The sequence below is a fragment of the Protomyctophum bolini genome, assembly GCF_963924005.1.
Source record: "Protomyctophum bolini genome assembly, chromosome: 16".
Lineage (NCBI taxonomy): Eukaryota > Metazoa > Chordata > Actinopteri > Myctophiformes > Myctophidae > Protomyctophum > Protomyctophum bolini.
Window position 1 is genome coordinate 29,096,842 of NC_137877.1, and position 21,871 is coordinate 29,118,712.

General features: G+C 43.2%; 1 protein-coding gene across 3 annotated transcripts in view; it reads right to left on the reverse strand.

Moving 5' to 3' along the window:
- The window catches only part of tanc1b (tetratricopeptide repeat, ankyrin repeat and coiled-coil containing 1b), a 140,063-nt gene that overhangs the window by 4,547 nt on the left and 113,645 nt on the right, over positions 1–21,871 (reverse strand). For all 3 annotated transcript variants that reach the window (XM_080786507.1, XM_080786508.1, XM_080786506.1), the window contains 12 exons: positions 21,163–21,491; positions 17,052–17,160; positions 16,273–16,395; positions 14,713–14,949; positions 14,140–14,325; positions 12,709–12,787; positions 5,864–5,997; positions 4,853–4,976; positions 4,478–4,653; positions 2,670–2,802; positions 1,574–1,665; positions 200–346 (listed from right to left, as the gene is read on the reverse strand). In XM_080786507.1, coding sequence (XP_080642633.1) covers positions 200–346; positions 1,574–1,665; positions 2,670–2,802; positions 4,478–4,653; positions 4,853–4,976; positions 5,864–5,997; positions 12,709–12,787; positions 14,140–14,325; positions 14,713–14,949; positions 16,273–16,395; positions 17,052–17,160; positions 21,163–21,491 — 1,869 coding nt within the window. The remainder of the gene's footprint in view (positions 1–199; positions 347–1,573; positions 1,666–2,669; positions 2,803–4,477; positions 4,654–4,852; positions 4,977–5,863; positions 5,998–12,708; positions 12,788–14,139; positions 14,326–14,712; positions 14,950–16,272; positions 16,396–17,051; positions 17,161–21,162; positions 21,492–21,871) is intronic.

A 21,871-nucleotide genomic window follows, 5' to 3' on the forward strand; every position in this document is an offset into this window, starting at 1 on the left:
TTTTCCCCCTACTACACAACGCACTATTACTTGTTCACAACGCATTGCAACGTGTTGAGCTTGTAGATCATATGTTTTTTCAGAATGTTTGCATATTATGACATGGCAAGAATAAACGCTAGGGTTTCATGTGCTAAACCAAGTGGGAGAAAGAGTCCAGACAGACAGATGGTAGTGGAGTGGATCCGGAGAGGCTTACATTGGTTTTCCTGCGACAGCGAGACAAGTTGAGGTACAGGGAGACCCTCAGCTCTTTAAACGCCTTCAGATCGTCACCAAAGCCTTCCCTAGGAAACTTCCTCAGGGCGTACTGGTACCTCTGGGCTGCCTCTTTCATCTTCCCTTTCTGGAAGGACACACAGAGGACAAAGCAACTAGTGAGGAAGGGCTACAACCAATAGGAGGGGATGGAGGAGGGCAAAGACGTTTGGCAGGTACTTGATGAGCAGCTACTCAGCTCAAATCCTCCCTCCCCATCCATCACACCAACATGCACCACAACAAATAAAACATCTCTCTCTCACACACACACACCCCACCCCCCCCTGACTGTATCGCCCTTTCTGCCACAAAAATCCGCTAAATGTCAGGCATCAATCGTGGCTCCAGAGCCGGACACACACATCCATTTATCGTGGCGCTAAAAAAAGAATACAATCACTTTGTTTTTGTTTTTTTGTGCCGATTGCCGAATAAAATGACACTGAGTGCTTTATCATTTCGGTTTTGAATAAGTGACACATCACCGGCTAACAGTGTTTGACTGGGTCTTTGTGATGGTACACAGGAACATGATGCTCCGGGTCCTGACAGCCTGCCAAGATGACAGAAATTTAACTAGGGGCGTAAACATCGAATTATTCTGACTTTAATGAGGAATGTCTCGGTTTCGTCAAGCTACAGTGTATAGCATACTGCATACACAGCGTCCTTTGGACGCGTTGTGAGCTTGTATTTCAGCAATTTTAGCGACATTTGCAAGACTGTGGTACGACGAGGTAGGGCATTCATTCAATTTCTCTTGCTTGCTCGCATCACTTTATGTCAGGAGTTACCTTTGAAAATTGTGAATATAGCTGATCTAGATTCTTAAAATCCTTAAAAAATATTTTCTGGAAATGTTTCACCTATAAAGACATGACCAAAAACAGGTTGAACGTAGTTAAGCTTTGAACTCAACATTGTTAACCCACATTGTTATGGGTGCCCTTAGTTTTTGTTTCCTACATTTGGTTTTTAACTACCGGTATTATGTTTCAAAACATTTTCAAAAAACATTCCCAAATAAAGAAAAACTTTTCATGAATTAAACAAAAAATGTAATCATATTTCAGTAACTTCATGCAGAAATAAAAGCAAAATAAATTAGAAGAAAAGAAGTAGTGAAAATAAAATAGCCGATCTACAAGCTTACAACGCATCTCTTCGCAGCTTGTAGATCTGCTATTTTCACTAGTTTGGGTCCCGGGAGAAGGTCTAATTTCTGTTTTGGGTAAGGGGCTAAAATGTTTGGGAACCACTAGGAAATGAAAGGTCTGGGTTTCCGAGGCTAGGGAACACTGGCGTACAGTACCTTATAAAGCAGGTTGCCTTCCTCCATGAGCTTCTGGAGGAGGATGATGAGGATGTCAGGTTTGGATGTTGCCATGGCCCACGCAGCATTCCCTGTCCAAAGAGAACACAGTGAGGCCATGTTACAGTGGGTGTCTCTTCCCATGACAATGACTATATTCAGTGGAAATTGGTACGAATTAGAGTTACCTAAAGATTGTACCTGATCGATCATAAGGTGACGTTCTGTAGCCTTAGTGTTATTGAAAGCAGTTAAGAGAAAGAAAGCGATAAGAGATTGAAAAGGAATGCATGCGAAAAGTATTCAGTCACAGTAAAGAAAAGGGAGCGTGACACAAGGGTCATGCATATTGTATAAACTGTATGAATGAATTCATGATATTATATTATAAGAGTCATACACAATGATGCCATTTTGCAGTTACTGTACTGTATGTGCACTTAAGGATTTAAGGAAAAATCCCCACATATGTTAACAGAGCTCTGGAGGAAATTAGAAGAGATGTTCCCATTAGCAATTTGGTGACATGGCAGAATGCACTACTACAGATAAGCTGCAGGCCCAGATACTCCAGCACATGCCATTAAGGTGATAACTAAGTCACATTCTTTAATTAGCTTTAGCGGCACACCTCAGGCAGGAGTACTATTGACATTTAACAGAAGAAGAGCAGGAAGGAACAACGATTGATGACCTCATTCCATGACATTACCCTCATCTTAGTTTGAACTACTGTACACTTACATTAGTAACTCGTGAAGGCAACAATCCCATCCTTCCAAGACCAAGAGAAGTTGGGAAACTCACCCTCAAGGGACTCACAGACTAACAGCTGTCTTTGTGGGAATTCATAACTGAGCGACAAACCCGTTGCCTAAACATTGCCCAAACCTATTTGTATATAGTAGCATGGGTGCAGAAAATACAATAGGCACAGTATTCATGCGCACACAAGTGTTAATTTAACTTTAAATCAACACACACAATGTAATGTTGCATGTGTACAGCAGGCAGCAGCAGGCTCTATCGAAAGGCAATACAAGCATCTACAGTAGAATATACAAGCATGGTTAGTAGTGACGTGCAGAGTCCTTACCTAGCTTAGCACCCTTCTTCAGCAGAGTCACCACCACGGAGGTGTTCCGACAGCCTATGGCCCGGTCCAGAGGCCTCATCCCACTGTAGTCCACATGCTCTATCACAGCTCCTTTTTCCACCAAGTAATGGACCTACAACAGAGCAACACGCCAGGCGAGACAAGAACTCATTCAAATAACGTCATTCCTGTGGTGGAGTGCTAGGCTAATCCAAAGCAGTATGCATTCAATAATTACGGAGTGATGCTTTCAGTTAAGGCTAAGTAGGTTTGTGTGCATGTGTGTGTGTGTGTGTGTGTGTGTGTGTGTGTGTGTGTGTGTGTGTGTGTGTGTGTGTGTGTTTCGATGCGATTTGATGGCGATTCAACACAATAGAAAGTATTTTATTAAAGCTCTGTTAATTTCCCAAAAGATGTAAAAATGCATTGCATTTAAATTCAAAGCAATTTATTGTTTTACTGTAAGTTAGTATTATAGCTCTGCATCTCAAACAACCCAATTTGTAAACAAAGGGTCTGCTCTCTGCTGGTTATTGTGGAATTGTTAGATTACTAATCATAATAGTGTATTATTATACACTGTATACCTCAAAGGTCAATTTGAGGTTTTGAGTATAGAGGGTGTAAGAGATTAAATATCGTTCATCGATTAATGTTACTAACATATAAATAGAAATAAACAAATAAACAAAACATTAATTTACAGGTCACACACTGATAGTGCTGTCAAACAAGTCTATGTCTAGTTTAATCTGCAACACAGTTTTATAATATAATAGCCTATGTATAGTGGGGGTCCCTGCTTGATCTCTCTCAGCTAAGGGGTCCTTGAAGACCCTGGCCTGCATGTATTATTATAATATACATATATGTATTATATATGAATATAATCCAATATGCAATTATTAGCCAAAACGTTTTAAATACATAGCAGATGCAGATCTACAAGCTCACAACGCGTCACTTCCATGTATCCACTGTGTGATACTGTGTGAGCTTGTGGATCGGCAATTTTAGGCATGCGACACTGTTGGGCTGCAGAATATAAATGGGGCTTCTATCCCAGAGAGAACAGCAGGGGAAAGCTGGACAGTGGAAAGTTGTGAAAGGGTTGAAAACGACTTTAAACGCAAGCAATACACCCAGCTGTGGCGTTGTTGTTGTTGTTCACGTGTGTGCATGAAGCTTTCGTTAATTACAAATTGATGATCTCGACGCAGATTCGCATTTGCCAAGAACAGCTGTGGATCATTACCAGGGCTGATCAACGGACAAAGCTCAGACAGCGATTTTATAATGCTAAAGGTGGTGCTTCTCTTGTTCAACCCGTGGGGCTCACTTCTGTTAGTCGCGGGTGCTCTTTATAGTCTGTTTGTTGTCTCAACGTGTCTGCACCGTCATACAGTAACTTCTGTTCACTGACTGTGTGTGCACTGCACTGAATGTTAGAGAGACCTTTTTTCTTCCTTTTCTGATGCTGTGTTCAACGAGAGAGAGAGAGTGTGAGTGAGTGAGTGAGTGAGTGAGTGAGTGTGTGTGTGTGTGTGTGTGTGTGTGTGTGTGTGTGTGTAAGAGAGAGAGAGTGAAGGCCTGTTCATACTCCAGTTTTAGGTGATAAGGTGACGAACATGATGTCACGCCACGGTGATAATAAGAGACTCACTGCTCACGGTGAATAGGCCTCGAGTGTGAGGGAGAAAGAGAAAGACTCTGTATTTGCACATTTTGTGTGTGCCCATGCTTTTCAACTGGATCATATGATCATCTTTCAGTCGAGATTTAAGAGATTAAAATGAATGATTACATACGATATCTGCATCCCCGTAGAATGCAGCCAGGTCCAGGGGAGTCCGTCCATTCTTGTCCGTGTGGTCAATGACCGCACCTTTCTCTACCAGAAAATGCACCACATTCGTATGTCCTTTCAAACACGCCCAGCTCAGGGGCGTCAGTCCTTCCTTGTCCATCGAAGTTAAAGAAGCACCTGTGGGAAGAATTATAGACATGGAAAAATCTAATGAAATAAATCCACAATACAGTGTAGTTAATGTTCTCTGGTTTGTAGGCACCGTGTAGATACATTAGTGTGGGCGAGCTGAAGTGGTATAAAGTAACTACCGTAAGTACATTTACTTAAGTAATGTACCTAAGTATTTTCCACCACTGGCGAGCTGTGGACTTACCTTTAGAGAGCAGGAAGTCGACGGTGCTCAGGTGACCCTCGCAGGAAGCCACCATGAGTAGGGTCCTGCCCTGCTTGTCACTGATGTTCACGTCAGCACCATGCTGCAACAGCAGCTCTGCAATCTGCAGCAAGACACAGATAATATACATACATACGGTACTCTGGCAAAACTGGAAAAAACTGACCATTCATTGTCAATGACATTCAATGTTTGTGTTAGGACAAACACTCAAAACTGCCCATTCATTGTCATTGACATTCAATGTTTGTGTTAGGACAATGTTTGTGTTTACACAAACCCTCAAAGCTGGACATAGGAGGGACTCAGAAATACAAACCAGACCCGCCCCGCCCATCAATTAATTAACTGGTTGTCCTGTTACCCGTTCATATCACCGCTCGACTTTATTTCATCCAACACCACAGGTGAAGAGGGGGTGTGCGCACGAGCACCGGTGCGCTGTGTTAAGTTACACAATGTATTGCCATAACACCAGTAAGACGCGCAAACGCGGGAAGCGAACGCAGCTCGTACATATTTGGGTTTTTTTAAGATTTATTTTTAAGTTATTTTTTTAAGTTAAGTTATTTCTAAGTTAAGTTTTTAACTTAGCCATAACCATATAAGGAGTCCCCAAAGCAGCTATACGTCCAAATATGGAGTGTGTTGCATCAATCACAAACAAATCACTCAGCTCCATATATGGGCACAAAAGCGGGACAGACAGACACACACACAGACAGACATGATCTGCTAGGTCTCATAGTAAGTGCTCACTGCATTCACAATTATTTGGGTGGAAACAGTGCGCTCTGATTTTTACAATAAAGTGTTACCCGCCTACATTTAGTTCAGTACTGCCCGTCCCCGTAAACTTACAAAAGTATATTTTTCACCCGTTTTCACCCGTCAAACGGTGTACCCGTCGCAGGACTCTGCTGTAGATGGTACTAGTTTTGACAGAGAAACACGGTGTGTAAGCCAGAACAGTCATTCAGCATGTCTCACCTGCCAGTGTCCCTGTCTCACAGCACAGAACAGAGGGGACACCCCTCGGCGGTTGACCTGCTGTACCACAGCCCCCTGCTCCAGCAAGAAGCTACACACCTCCATCTTTCCCCGGCCTGCTGCCGCTGTCAAGGCTGGAAGGGAACACAACGTCGTCAGCATGTATCGGTATCACTGCAGCAATGGTGTGTTTACAATATTCACCCTAAATGAATGCATTGCCATTAGCAATTTTGTTTTTAATCGGATGGCAGGGGGAGAGGAGCGCTCGTTTTAGTTAATTCTTGTCCTGTGTATCTGCAAGGTTTTGCTGCAAATGCAGATATTGCATATTGTTCTGCTGAGTTTGTGATATTGTTATTAAAGACTGTTTTAATTGTCATATGGCTATTATTTTAATGTTGCCATATTTGGCAACCATTTTATAAAAGCAATAAGCCCCAAGAGAGTTTACAGTGACTTTTGAGCCGCTAAGGGTGTTGTTAGGCATCACGGAGTGGAGTGCCTACAACTTCTATTAAATGGTACAAGGAAGGAAGAGAACAATGTAAGGACTTTAGTTAGTTGTGAACTAGGGTTAGAACTTCACCCATTATCACGAAGAAACACTTAGCTGGGGAGAAGGGATGTATGGTACAAAGATTAGAAAGGAACACTGGATACAATACAGGGGTGAGGGATCTAAGAATAGGCCTCATCATTGTTAACACAATAGTCTGGAAGTGCACAAGACGTCAGAGCACACTGACACTCTGCTGACCTGCTGACATCTGCTTACAGTTCCTATACCCTGTCTTTAAAAGCAACTGCTGTACAAAAGTGGAGAAATGCAGTTTAATGCTTTGTGCTAAATTAGTTTAATACTAGACGATTATGTAACACTTATTAAACTCATTAACATCCTGCCTCAAGTCAGACAGCTTCAGAAGTGCATTGTACTTAAAGACTCAAAGTCATCAGCTGCATATATAATACCAGACAGAGATAATAGAAAACAAAGCTAGACCACGGCTGAACACCAATTACATGCATTTGCTTCAGCGAGACGATGAACCCGAATCAATACTGTTTAACAAAACTCTGAATTACAATAATTAATTGGCTCTCATTTTCCAAATCTCCTAAATGATGCTTAAGTGAGAATTGCTGTTCTAATGTGCTCAATGCTCACAATTTATCAGCAATGGCAGCAGATGGAGCCGTCGTAGGATGAATGCCCGGTGTCCAAGAAAAGTGAGATATCCACAGTGATATCCATCTGCTCTGCCAAAATGTGACTATCCCCCCCACACGTAAGAACAGGGGACCAATAATTAAACAGCAGGGCCATAAATTAGGCCCATATCTTGCTCTGGGGAACAGTAGCAGCTGGGACTGTCTGGTGTTACGTGGGACAAACTAATCGACAGGTCCTGTGATTGAGAAGTGATTTGTGGGTTGAGGTCAAAATCCCCCTTCGTACTTGAAAGCTCTATGTGGCCCGTTGCCGTCCACGTCTTACCCGTTTAGTGCACCTGGCCTGCTCAGAGAGCTAGAATTGTATTTGTCGGCCTAATCGATTCAATATTTATCTTTACACTACACTGACTACAGTGTCTTGCCATCGCTCTATCCCTTCCGCTGCCTCTCTACACGGGAAAGACAGATTGGTTTCTTCTGTAAGCGATATGTCAGGCCTTGTCGACATCCCAAGCCCACCAAGACAGCTTGAAACTGACTGAAGCTGTCTTGAAGAGGAGGGGACTCTGTGAGGCTCTGTGATGAACAAGATTTACCAGCTAAACATTTAAAAAAGTACTCAAATGTTTTACTTAAGTAAAAGCATCAATACTGCAATATATAAATACTCCGTTACAAGTAAAAGTTTGGAATTCAAAATTTACCGTACCTGAGTAAAAGTAAATTTTAAGTATTAGTATCACAATGTAATTAAAGTACCAAAAGTAGAACATACTCAAGGTTTTAAATGTAGAAACATCTTTTAAAAATAGCTGATCTACAAGCTCACATTGTGAGTTTGTAGATCGGCTATTTTCAAATTGCCGAAATGTATATAGGGCTGAAGTGGTTAACGTATGTTTAGTTACTAATAATCTAAATCTACTCTGAAATGTAGTGGAGTAGAAGTAAAAGTACTGAAAAGTTGACATACTGTACTCAAGTACAAATACCTCAAAATGTAAGTAAATGTACTCAGTAACTTTCCACCACTGAAAGCATGAAGGACATGCTGTAGCTTTCACATGAATGTAAAGAACTCTCAACAGCAATGCATCCTGCCACTGGGGCAGAATGCTGCTGGCCTCAGTGTCATAGCACAGTTAGGTGTGTTAGTTAGAATGCTGCCGGCCTCAGTGTCATAGCACAGTTAGGTGTGTTCAGGCAGAATGCTGCCGGCCTCAGTGTCATAGCACAGTTAGGTGTGTTAGTTACTGTAGAATGCTGCCGGCCTCAGTGTCATAGCACAGTTAGGTGTGTTAGTTACTGTAGAATGCTGCCGGCCTCAGTGTCATAGCACAGTTAGGTGTGTTCAGGCAGAATGCTGCCGGCCTCAGTGTCATAGCACAGTTAGGTGTGTTCAGGCAGAATGCTGCTGGCCTCAGTGTCATAGCACAGTTAGGTGTGTTCAGGCAGAATGCTGCCGGCCTCAGTGTCATAGCACAGTTAGGTGTGTTCAGAAACGCGTTGTGTTAAGTTACAGTGTGCAAAACCCTCCCTGCCACAGAATAGCACACTGGCATGAATGATTGATGCCAGAGCACTGCAAGCAACCACCACACTGTAAATAATGGAAGAGAACCAAACAGAACACTAAACGCTGCATTCATTAAACCTTTAAGCCTACCAAAGGGAAGGAGATTTTATCATTTAAATTGATTACAGTAGACAAAAACAATATACAACCCTGTGGCTACTATATTTGTCATGGCGATAAGAAGTGTATGCTATTGTATACTTACACTACTGTATGTAAACGTCTGACAACTAATGTACATTCAGTTGATCACTATATTTGAATTTAATTTCTGATTATGATCATATTTCGCCTTATAATGTACAAAGCTTATTCTACTGACAAAACAAAACATTCTTCACACATGAACGGCAAAAAAGCCTACTCATTCTGTCCTGCACCTTGTGAGATACTGTGAACACTTTGAACGCATAACCCGCGTTCCACGACATTTATTCCATTGTCTTTCCACACATAAGACCTGCTATTTGTTTAATTATTATGAATGTCGCAGACATTGTGACGAGGCGGACGCGTTATGATGACGTAACCGGAAATCAACCAACCGCCAGCTTGCAAGGGCTTCTGGGAAACTGAGTCCAATGCAAAGTGAACGAGGGGATAGGACAATAACAAATCATGGGACTGTTTTCAAACGGATTTTCATGGATCAAAGGTGCAAATACTTAGGCCTATGCTCCAAAGGTAATTAAACAATCCCGGCAGTCACCGTATCTTGTCAATAACGCATGGAATGTGTTAATATTTCTATATCAAAAGGATTACAATCTATTCATCTTTCCCTTAAATCCTTTGTAGTGTTGTCGTATTCCTTCAGATGCCTACTGCCTAGGAGAACATAGCCCACTTTATCATACAGGAGAACATAGCCCACTGTATCATACAGAGTCAAATTGCCTTTATTCACCCAAGAGGCGCGTCGCTTGAATTCTAAGAGGGATTTTATAAGCTGAGAGACCGCACAGATGTGCAGTCCAATCTGCTACTGTTCAAACACACAACACAAGGGGCCAATTTGCATAGGGATGTTTTCTTCCACAGAATTTTAATTACAAAGTGATATTTCTCAGAGACAGGCTGTTACGGACCTAACATGGGAGGGAATTATTTTGGAGGTGATGCTCTTTGCCAGTTTTCAAGGGGATACCTCAACAAGCATTTGTGTCGATCAGTTTTGTTCTTCACATCAGAGAAGTAGAGTAAAGCTTCAAAGATGATTCCATGCACAACATCATCTATCATCATTATGGCCGCTTCCTGAGAGATGGCCTCTGCTGAGCTTGTTCTGAATTAGTGCCAGGTGGGTGGAATCAGATTTGAATATGTACTCATGGGGAGAGGGTGTTTGTTTCAGGTCAGCGGTGTTGCAGCCCAGTGCCTCCCTACTGCCACCTGTGACCTGCCATTTCATTAGTTTATAATGGATGCCAGGGGGGGACATGGCTGTGATTTCACATCCACTAGGTAAATTGAACTGGGAGGTAAATATTGGACTACAGGTGGCTCGTATGACTTTGAGGACATACGAGAGCACTGCTACTATTATTCATCATAATGGCTATGTCTGAGGGGTCGTGCGCTGAGAGCTATGGCGCAAATCACGTTTGCCGCTTTGCTATGGCATGCAACTTTGGACAAATGACCATGGCAAATCATTTTCAGTGACATAAGTACAAACGTTTTGGATTGGGGAACAAAGTCATTCCTATTCACCTATTGTACTTTCACAGTGCAGGTAGAGCAGTGGTTTCCAAACTTTTTTGCCCGTGATCCAAAAGAGAAATGAGATGTTTGCCCGGGACGCAAACTATTGAAAATAGCAGATCTACAAGCTCACAATGCGTCGCTTCACGCTGCGTTGTAATCTTGTAGATCCTCAAACTTGATTGTTGTGCATTCAAGCTCAATACTGGCCACAGACCTTGGTCTCTCTTTCAGCGTTCATCATATAACCAGCCTTGTGAGTCAAAGGAAGGGATGACAGCTTGCTCATGTTTTTACGCTTTATATTGCCTGCTGCTGCTCCACTTGGCTCTCTGCACCATTTCCACGATCAATCTCAAAAGGCAAACGACTCCTCCAACTGCTCCCAATTGGCAAGCTCTCCCTGTCTCGCACTTTTCTGTCATCACTCTGCTTTTATCAGACGGGCTAGAAGACGGCTCGCCAAACATACTCTGCATCCAAAGTCCTCTTGGAAAAATCAATTCCGTTGGTGTTTTGCTTTTACAATATACATCTCCATCTCAATGAATTCATTTTGCATAAATTGAAGTATTTAAAAAAAAAATGTTTTAATCTTGATGATTATGGCATTCAGGTCATGAAAATCTAAAAATCCTATCTCAACAAATTAAAATATTTTACGAGACCACTACGAGAAATGTCGACCATCTGAAAAGTATATTAAGGTATGCAGTAAATACTTTTGAACAAATTATTTCATCAATGGGGCGTGGCATGGAGGTGATCAACCTGTGGCACTGTATAGGTGTTATGGAAGCCCATGTTTGCTTTGATAACAGCCGTAAATGCATTTGTATTGTTCAGTCTTATGCCTCACACCTTCCTCTTGACAATACAACCTAGATTCTCTGTGGGGTTCAGGTCAGGCCAGTTGGCTGGCACAGTAATACCATGGTCAGTACACTAGTAGTTTTGGCACTGTGGGCAGGTGCCAAATCGAGCTGGAAAGGACAATTAGCATATTCATGAAGCTTGTCAACATACTGAAGCACAATGTACTCTAAAAAGATGGCTGTGTTGAAACAAACCATTGTTAAGTTTTCACTGTCAGTGTCAGTGGATCAACACCAGCAGATAACATGGCCAAAATCATCACTGTGTTTTGTCAAGTCCAGTCTCAACACAACAATATTATACAGCACTGTGTGCCTCCGTACATTGACGAGCTTTAAGTTGATGCTGATCTTCCTTTTCAGGCAGCACTTGGCACCTGCCCACAGAGCCAAAACTACTACTAGTTTCAAGCCGGTTATCTCAACTCACTGTTTTCTGCAAGACATTAGTCTATAAGCCATATCTCCAAAACTGGTGGGTCAATCTGAACAACCATGTCAATTTGAAGCTATGAAGCATATGACATGAAAAATCGAAAATTCTAAAAAATCCAATGGCAGTCCCTCTGTCATTTGGCCACAATTGGTGTACTGACCATGATATTACTGTGCTTAACTGACCAGCCAACTGGCCTGACCTGAACCTCACAGAGAATCTAGGTTGTATTATCAAGAGGAAGGTGTGAGACATAAGACTGAATACAAATTAATTTATGGTTGTTATCAAAGCAAACCTGGGCTTCCATAACACCTCAACAGTGCCACAGGCTGATCACCTCCATGGCACACCCCATTGATTAAATAATTTGTTCAAAAGTAGCCCAGACCAAGTATTAACTGCATGCATTAATATACTTTTCAGATGGTCGACATTTCTCGTTTAAAAAAATATTTTTTTAGTGGTCTCGTAAAATATTCAAATTTGTTGAGATGAGATTTGTCATGAGCTGTATTCCATAATCATCAAGATAAAAACAGAAAAAGGTTTTAAATACTTAAATGTATGCACAATGAATTGAGAATATCTGAAAGTTTTACTTTTTGAATTATATTACGTAAGAAAATTAACTTTTACACAATATTCTAATTCATTGAGATAGAGCTCATATTTGATACAGTCCGTTTCTAGCGAATGTAACTAATTCAGTAACATTAGCGTTTTCTCTCAGTCAATTGATTCTTCATATCCATATGAGTGAAACGGCCGGGATGATTTGCAAATGCAAATAGAAAGTACATTAACCCGTCTACCAATATTGATGTCAGACTTCGGTGCTCTATAAAGGCATGCTTTTAGCAGGAAAGAAGAGTGTAGGGCGAATTGGTAGTACCAATAAAACATGTCTACATATTAAGAATGAATGTGCACCAGTACTCTACATCACAGAGAGCACATTAAAGTGAAGGACAAAGATAGACGCTGCTCTCTCTGGTAGCACCAAATTACAGTGGCATGGGGTCCAGCAAGATGAACCAGCGAGTGATAATACAAAAGATGGATGAACACATACCTGTCTCTCCCCACAGAGTATCATGGCCATCAATTTGCACCGTGTGTTCATTATTCAACGTCAGCAGGCCACTCACAACCTGCCAAACAAGAAACTTTGATTAATGGCGCAGGATTTCAGCATGATACGTATATAATAAAATATAGGACTGAGCGGATTATATAACATAAAACTAATATTGTGTGTGTGTGTGTGTGTGTGTGTGTGTGTGTGTGTGTGTGTGTGTGTGTGTGTGTGTGTGTGTGTGTGTGTGTGTGTGTGTGTGTGTGTGTGTGTGTGTGTGCGCGGGGGGGGCAGCCAATACAGAGCTGATCGATACAGAGCTGCCCAGGCAAATTATGCTTCTCTAGCAGATGATACATTAATCACAAAAGACTGCAGAAGTGCTCATTCCTAGACTCTGGTGCGTCGTTGTTAGCCAAGGCCAACTCTGATTAATACTCCAGCGTTTGGAGGGTCTCTCGTTTAGACTGGCCACAGTATGTAGGTCGATGGCTGAGCTCAGTTCTATTATCCTGCGGTGCATAGGAGGACAAGACAAGGGCTTGGGTATCGCAAACCCCAGCTAATGAGGTCTGAATAAGTCCAGTAGTGTACTGCCTGGGTGCCTGAGGGTGCAACGTTAAAATCGATCTCTTTTCCCCATGCTTTTTCAATGGGCATGTCATGGTATGTGACATAACTGTGAAAACATCCTCTTCTTTGAATTTCTTTGTGCAACATGTTTGTTATGAAAGCACAGAGGAGAGATACACCGCCGCTGTGAAGAAAGGCACGTGCCAAATAATTGGTAGCCTTGGTCGGTGCAGAGGACATGCATGCTTGAAAGTTAGTTTTTTGTACCCGACAAATATGTACAAGCACAAGCGTGTATATATCCTGTGGTGGAAACTAAGCACATTTACTTAAGTACTGTTCTTAAAGGACCACTTCACCACTTTTGTGACTGTGTGTGTCCCATGCTGGAGGCTGCTATCACTGACCTGTGTGTCCCCCATGCTGGAGGCTGCTATCACTGACCTGTGTGTCCCCCATGCTGGAGGCTGCTATCACTGACCTGTGTGTCCCGCATGCTGGAGGCTGCTATCACTGACCTGTGTGTCCCCCATGCTGGAGGCTGCTATCACTGACCTGTGTGTGTCCCATGCTGGAGGCTGCTATCACTGACCTGTGTGTGTCTCATGCTGGAGGCTGCTATCACTGACCTGTGTGTGTCCCATGCTGGAGGCTGCTATCACTGACCTGTGTGTCCCCCATGCTGGAGGCTGCTATCACTGACCTGTGTGTCCCCCATGCTGGAGGCTGCTATCACTGACCTGTGTGTGTGTCCCATGCTGGAGGCTGCTATCACTGACCTGTGTGTGTCCCCCATGCTGGAGGCTGCTATCACTGACCTGTGTGTGTCTCATGCTGGAGGCTGCTATCACTGACCTGTGTGTGTCCCATGCTGGAGGCTGCTATCAGCGCCTGTTGAAGGGCCTTGTTCTTCAGACTGCAGTCCTGCTGCTCGCCTTCGGAGCTCCATTCCAGCTCCAACAAGTACTCCATGATCTCTGGGTGGCCTCGGAGGGCGGCGTGGACCAGCGCACACTGGCCACTCTTGTCCACATGGTCAACCTGGCCAAATATACATTATGTTATGGCTTTACTTCACGGTAACGGTAGGACCCACTCCACAACCGCGGTCATCCAAATCAGGTTGAATAGGTTAGTAAAAATAGTTAATTATGGGACAGTGTTTGTGTCTTATTAACTTTGTAATTAGCTTAATTACCCACAGAGAAAAACAACCTCTGTGTAAATCATGATTCAGGGCATCCATAGACTCATAACTGAGTGGGTAGAGAGGCCATTTGGGAATCGGAAGGTTTGAGCAAAAGCTGAGCAAAACACTGAACCCCTAACAGCCTAAACCCTCCACTGGCTTGTACCTGTACCCTCATCTGATCCATCTGAGCACCCATCTGCTGGGTGAAGTGTGTAGGTACAGTATATGTGTCTCACCTTGGCTCCCCTCTTGCACAGCAGGTTGACTAGGCCCAGGTGGCCGGCCGCGGCCGAGAAACACAGAGGGCTCATGCCGTTCTCGGACAGCACGTCCACGCTGGCTCCAAACTCCAGCAGCAGGGCGGCCATCTCCTGGTGGCCCAGGTGGGACTGGACGCACAGCACCGGCCCGTTGTTCAGCACCTCCGTGCGATAGTTCACGTTCGCGCCGCCCAGCATCAGCAGACGGCTCACCTGGTTGTCAGAACGACAAGCGATGACGACACAGACACATGGCCAAACACCCAGATGTTTTTTTTTCTTCTTTTCATATTTTTGATGCCAAAGTGCAGATGTTGAAAGAAAAAAAACATTACTGATATGCCAATTATATCAGGAATATATACAAAAAACCCTTTATTGATAGTGTACAGTAGATAGGAAATGGAGAGAGAGATCGGGGGTGATATGCAGCAAAGGTTGTCGGGATCGGGACTCGAACCCACGACACACTTGTCAGGCCGGATTAGCAGCTACGCCAGCCACCTGGGCCGATTGTTTTTAACTAATTCTCTAATAGCTTTGTAAAGTGTGATGCATTATATCATACTGGTCTTGAAATCTGTTCAAAGCTCACACACAGTAAAGTGTGACATTGACATTGTGATGTGGAATACAGTAAATACTGTATTCCATGTATTATTGACTGGGAAACGAATAATAATTGCTTGATCAAGCAGAGCTGTGGAGTCAATTGAGCATTAGAAACAGCAAATGGAACTGGCTGTACTGTATGTAGTGGAACTGCGATGGCATAAATTAACAATATTGTTCCCTTGTGTTCCCCGAGGAGGACAAAACAAGGCCGCTCTGTGAGTGATGCTCCATGCATCCAACATAACTCACAGAGTGGGGGTGGGCAGCAGCTGATGGAGCCCCACTGTAATACTAATGTTAATGACAAAGAAAAATATATCATCGTTTCGCTTAAAGCCAGAATACATCATTACGACATACTAATGGCTTTTTCCTGGAAAAGGCCAATGATTTTCTCCCCTCTGCAACAAAGTGGGGAGGTACACATGTGGCCAGCAAAATTAAACATAAAAAAAGGAATAACAAATTGCAGGCTCTACCATTAACGTCGCAGTTGTTTATTAAATTACCGATAGTCTGAAATAGCCTCATCCTCCCTGTAGAGAGCACCAGGGATGATCCATGGATCATGGAGCTAATGGCAACAGAGCAAGATGCATCCATTTGAAACCAGTGAGTATCTCCATGTGGCTCTCACTCAGCGGTGGCGTTCATCAATCCCAGGATTGCACGCTATACCTTGAGTGCTTCCAGCAACACACATAATAATACTTATCGTAACACAGCCCGCAACCATCAGCGGCATTAGCTTTACAATCTCCAGACAGTGATTAGACGTTTGCCCGGGACCCCAACTAGTTCAAATAGCCAATGTACGTACAGGCTCACAACGCGCCGCTTTACGTGTTGTTCAGCTCGTGGGTCAGCTCCTTTTTGGCACGCGACACTGTCGTAAACAGTAAAAACATTGCTGGGCTTCACCTTGACGTTTGGCGTGTACAGGTTCCTCAGCGATGCTAGCGCTGCCGAGAGGCCGTCAGCACTGCAGCTGATCCACAGAGCCTGGAGCACGCTGGACGACACGCCTGTCCTCTTACTCAGGCCCTGCAAATGAGCACACACACACACCAGGTTAACGCAATGCACCCAAGCATATTTATGCACATACGTGAAATGCAGAATCCTGAATGTCAATTTAACTCTTTTTATTTTATCTTAAAAAAATAAATGTGAAATACTCCTTACAGTAAAGTGTAAACACCTCAAATCTGTCCGTAAGTACAGTTTTCCACCTCTCTGGCTAGCTGTACAGTACCTTGAAGATGTGTGCCTTCAGGATGTGGTGGCCCAGCTCCATGGTCTGTTGTAGTAGTGGTAATGGTAGTAATGGTAGCTGTACAGTACCTTGAAGATGTGAGCCTTCAGGATGTGGTGGCCCAGTTCCATGGTCTGTTGTAGTAGTGGTAATGGTAGTAATGGTAGTTGTACGGTACCTTGAAGATGTGAGCCTTCAGGATGTGGTGGCCCAGCTCCATGGTCTGTTGTAGTAGTGGTAATGGTAGTAATGGTAGCTGTACAGTACCTTGAAGATGTGAGCCTTCAGGATGTGGTGGCCCAGTTCCATGGTCTGTTGTAGTAGTGGTAATGGTAGTAATGGTAGCTGTACAGTACCTTGAAGATGTGAGCCTTCAGGATGTGGTGGCCCAGCTCCATGGTCTGTTGTAGTAGTGGTAATGGTAGTAATGGTAGCTGTACAGTACCTTGAAGATGTGAGCCTTCAGGATGTGGTGGCCCAGCTCCATGGTCTGTTGGCGGTTTAGCTTCCCCTCTTGGCGGGACAGCATGAAAGCCATGAGGGCGTGGCCACTTCTGCGCAGGAAACAACAACACAAAAGGTTACTCACGTTATTGTTCCCAAATCTAGAGACCATTCATTCTTCCCACAATGTATCATGCCATAGACCTTTTAAATTCCCCACTTGCATTGTTCCTGACTTGTATCGATTCGTTCCCGTAGTAGGCCAAGCACTGGTCTAGTCTTTCAAAGGCTGCAAATTATAATCTTACCAGCTACTCTATGACTTCCAGAGCGTTAACAGACATTATTTTGTCTACATGTTTTTGTGTATCAAATATAACATAGAAGTAGATCATTGCGACGGCAGGTCGCATTTACTATGAAATTGTACGTTTTTTGTCTGTCAGTCCGTGTATCACTCAAAATCCCCTTACATGGGGACAGCCCCATATATGGTGCCCAGGTCTCGTGACATTACGTGACATCATCAGTGATGTAGATCCCTGATGTCATAGTATATGGTAAAAGCGACCTGCTGTTGCAATTAGCCCTTCACTAAATCCCACCCCAAAAAGCGATTGTCCAATGCCAATCCAAATAGTTTAACAACGGTTGCTATGCAGGTCAAGCTTTCTTTGTTGCTAACGTGCCTATTGGACAAGGATGGGTTGAAGAGGGACTTAGTGAAAGGCTAATTAAGCCCATATATGGACATAACTGATATCATCAATATTGGCCAGCAACTCTACATCTGACCTCAAACCCTTGGATATATGACAGAACCTGTTCTGACATTCCATAAGTTGATCCTTCCCCATCCATCCTTCATCTTTGATGTCTCCCTTTTGACTGATACCTGTCCATTCAAACTCTAGACGGGCCTACCCTGTACACTGAAGACACGCTCCATATATGGCCAGTACAGAATTCATTCCATATGTTGATCTGACCCCCCATGCAAAAGCACCAGTGCTCGCCTAGCAGTCTGCTGTCACCCAGGCATGTTTTAGGTTGATATTCTAAAAAGTTAAAGATGAGTGTTAATTTCTTTTCATTTGCTGCTTTCTTTCGTTTTAACGATTTCAGCTATTTTTGACAAGGGGGCGGGGCCTTCAAACAAAGGGCTAAAGCAGCAAATTACAACAAAATTAACACTCATCTTTTACTTTCTCTAATAACCTAAAACAAGAACCTTGGTTGACCAAAAAAAAAACATTACGTTGTAATATGTTGTAATATGTTAAATGTTTAAAAAAATACTGGTGATATCACATCACCACTCTCATGCTCCTGGGCTGATTGCATTATTCTGCCTCGCTCAAAATTGAAGTCTTTTCACTGAAATGTTTGTTACACTCTTGAGCGTGAAGGGAAATGTGGCATCATTATGAGGCGTTATTCCACAAAGTGCTCTTCTGATTAGTCTGCAACTGTCGTCTAGAGTAGACATCAAGGACAGAGAATACAACTGTTTACTTTTCTTTCTTTTTTCAGCGCAAACTCATGGAAGCTCATGTGGAAAGCAAAGCAAATTAGAGTACTTGTTCAAATTTCATGTGGGTGCAGTGCTTGAATTATTCAAAACAGTGAATTTGCTACTTGGGAAAAAAGAAGAAAAAATTAAAAAGAAGAAAAGGGAACCCACTGCTACGACGAAGGACCTAGGCCTATACAGTGTAACCCAGTGGTTCGCAAACTGTGGTGTGGTGTAAACCCTTGTGGTGTGCGGGCGCCTTCTAGGGGGTGTGCGACATGAAAAGACTAATGGTTTTATATAAAATATATTAACATATTATGCGAGTACAGTATATGCAGAATATAGCTTATGCTGCATATACTGTATATGCCATATTCAGGTTAATATATATGCATATATAAATAGTTAATGTATGTCTCTCTCTATATAGCTTACCGGTATGCAATTGAAACAAGTGTAAACCAATTGTTCTCAGTCAATTCATACTCCCATTATTAAATTTGACATTAAACTAATTGTATGACTATTAACAGCTGTTCATTTCACTGCAAAGCAATACCAAAAAACAAAAACCTGAGAAGACTTTGTTAGCAGGATGTACAATGATGACACTCCTTGAGCTGCTGATAAATATCCAGAGCTTAGAACCAAAGGAAGACTTGACATTCCACCTTGATAGGAACATAACTTCAGCCATGCAGCTTGCAGCAAATGTCCCTGTAGGCTATATGCGTTCAGCGCTGGTAACAAACCAGAAGATCAGAATAGATCAGTGATTGAGTTACGAATAGCAGTTGATGTTTCAATTTCAAAACAAATACCCAGCACACAAGAATGGATGCTCAGTTTCCTCTTGAAGCTCAGGATCATCTGTGTGTGGCTGCCATTGTTCTAGAACCTGGCCGGGTCTGCCTGACATTTCTTTCAGTTAACATTCCCTCCAGTTAGCAATAATTTAGCATAGACGCCTTTAGACGGTGATCTCGTGCCAAAACAGAATGCACTGTTTTCGAGCCAGGGTCGCCGCCGTGATCTAGCGATAGAACCGTTCATATGCTAACCGGGAGGCCAAATTAATGTATTATAAGCTCCTAACATCGTCCTTTTCCTCATTCTGAGCCCACTGTCACTGAAAACCTGTTGTGATTTGGTACTAAAATAAAATTGAATTGAAATTGTGGCAGAAGTGAGTCATCCTTTTTTTTTATTCAATATATTTTTTATCCCACGATTTTGTAACCCATTTTTCACCCACCCCTGTGCCAATCATCTACTGTGATCCTGGGCTCTACACACCCTCCGCCAACCTGGGGAGAGCAACGGACTTAACTCATGCTCCCTTCATGCCTGAGTGTCCAAGTTGCTCCTTTACACCTGACAGGGGGGAGTTTCCCTGGTTGGACGTAGCGCGTGGAAGGAACACGTTATTCCAACCAGTTCCTTTCCCCTCCATCAGAAGTGAGTCATCCTATTACTCGACAACACAATATCTTCAGCCCAACAAGGTGAATCATCAACATCTGAGTGTTATGCGATACCTTGTTATTTTTTCTAAGCTTCCTGTGGCAACACTTTTTCTTTTCCACTCATGCTGAGTTTGAAACAGCACTACACGTCACAGCCTCCATTTGATATAACAATGTTGTGATTACAACATCAACCCTGCACTCAACCAACTCTCCAACAGATGAACAACATTAAAATCAGTTACATCAAGTTTAGAAAGACACCATTTGCACATGATTATAGACTTTTTAGGATTCTTTAGCTTAACTTGTATCTTTTACATAATTATTGTTTAAGGAAAGCTTTGCTGCAATTTCTTGACACACAATTTTATTGATCTGCTCTCATCAGAAACAATGGGATATAGGTTGAAAATCAGCAACACTTTCCTTTAAGCCAACATTTGTAATACATTTTTCCATGGGGAGATTATTTGTGCCTGTGATGAACTACATACCCTTGGAATTATTGCTAGACCTACAACCAATAACTCTTACAATGCCCTTTTTGTCTTATGTACAGTACCATATTTTGTCAGTGCTTTTGTTTTATGGACGCTGCAGCTGTTAACCTGTCCTGTGACATTTTGTACACTGCTGAAGGGTCTGTATGGGGAAAAAGACGTAATGCCGTAAACTCGAACGAGAAAAAGGAATCACACAATGTTATCGCCTTCAGCGCTGCAAGGTGAAAATGGGAAATCTGTGGGCGCTGCAGGCGTGTTCTCTCCTCTGTGTCATCAGTGCCCATGCCCTAGGTGGAGTTGGCGAAAGGGCCTTTCTGTGTGGAGTTTCTCCCGTGTCCCCTAGGGTAAGTACCCTCACAAAAAACATGCAGTAACCCCGGTCTCTAAAACTCCTGGTCAGCCGGGGCGCTTGATGAAGGGGAAAGGAACTGGTTGGAATAACGTGTGTTGGAAACTTTCCCCTGGCAGGTGAAAAGAAGCGGCTTGGACTCCTCATGCATTGATAGAAGCATGAGGTCAGTCCATTGCTCTCCCCAGGTTGGCAGAGGGAGTGTAGCGCCCAGCATTACACTTAAGACAATTGACACTGGGTGAAAAAAAATGCGTAAAAAAAAAAATCTGTACCTGGGGTCGCAGAGGAAGTCGGTGCTCTCTCCATCGGCGCGCCACACCAGCCACTCCCGGAAGGAGGGGTGGCAGAACATGCGCGTCTTGTCCCGCCGTCGCACCAGGAAGCAGGAGAGCAGCTCCATGCGCTGCGTGAAGTCCTCCCACGGCAGCGTGCCGCGCACGCAGCCCGCGTTGACCGCCGTGTGCAGCTGCTCGTCTGTCATGGGGTGCAGCGAGGCCAGAGCCACGTTGAGCACGGGCAGCGAGCGCTCGAACGCTGCGTGGCTCGCGAACTTCATGTTGCACTGCAGCTGGTAGAGCTCGGCCAACGACACGGGCACCACCTTTGTAGTAAGTGGTAGTGGAATAAAGCAAAATAAGATCTCATGACTGAACGTTTAGGAGTGATGCTCGGGAATTGTCATTCTTTGTTGCTGCTGTTCCACATGACAGCCAACCAACCGGTTGAAGAAATCACAGATATGAGGCTTTGCTTTTATCACATTTCTGAGAACCTTCATATCTATGGAAGATGCTTCTAAAAACATTTATATGTACGTACTTAATTAATATTCTATTGATCAGTTCAAATAGTCGACTGAAATGTATTTTGGCGGGACTTGATGGCGTCGTGATGATTGATTTTAGACTTGGTAGCATGCTGAAAATAGCGTGACAGTGTTGTGTGCGGTTTCATGAAAAACACGTTAATTAAGTCCCCGAC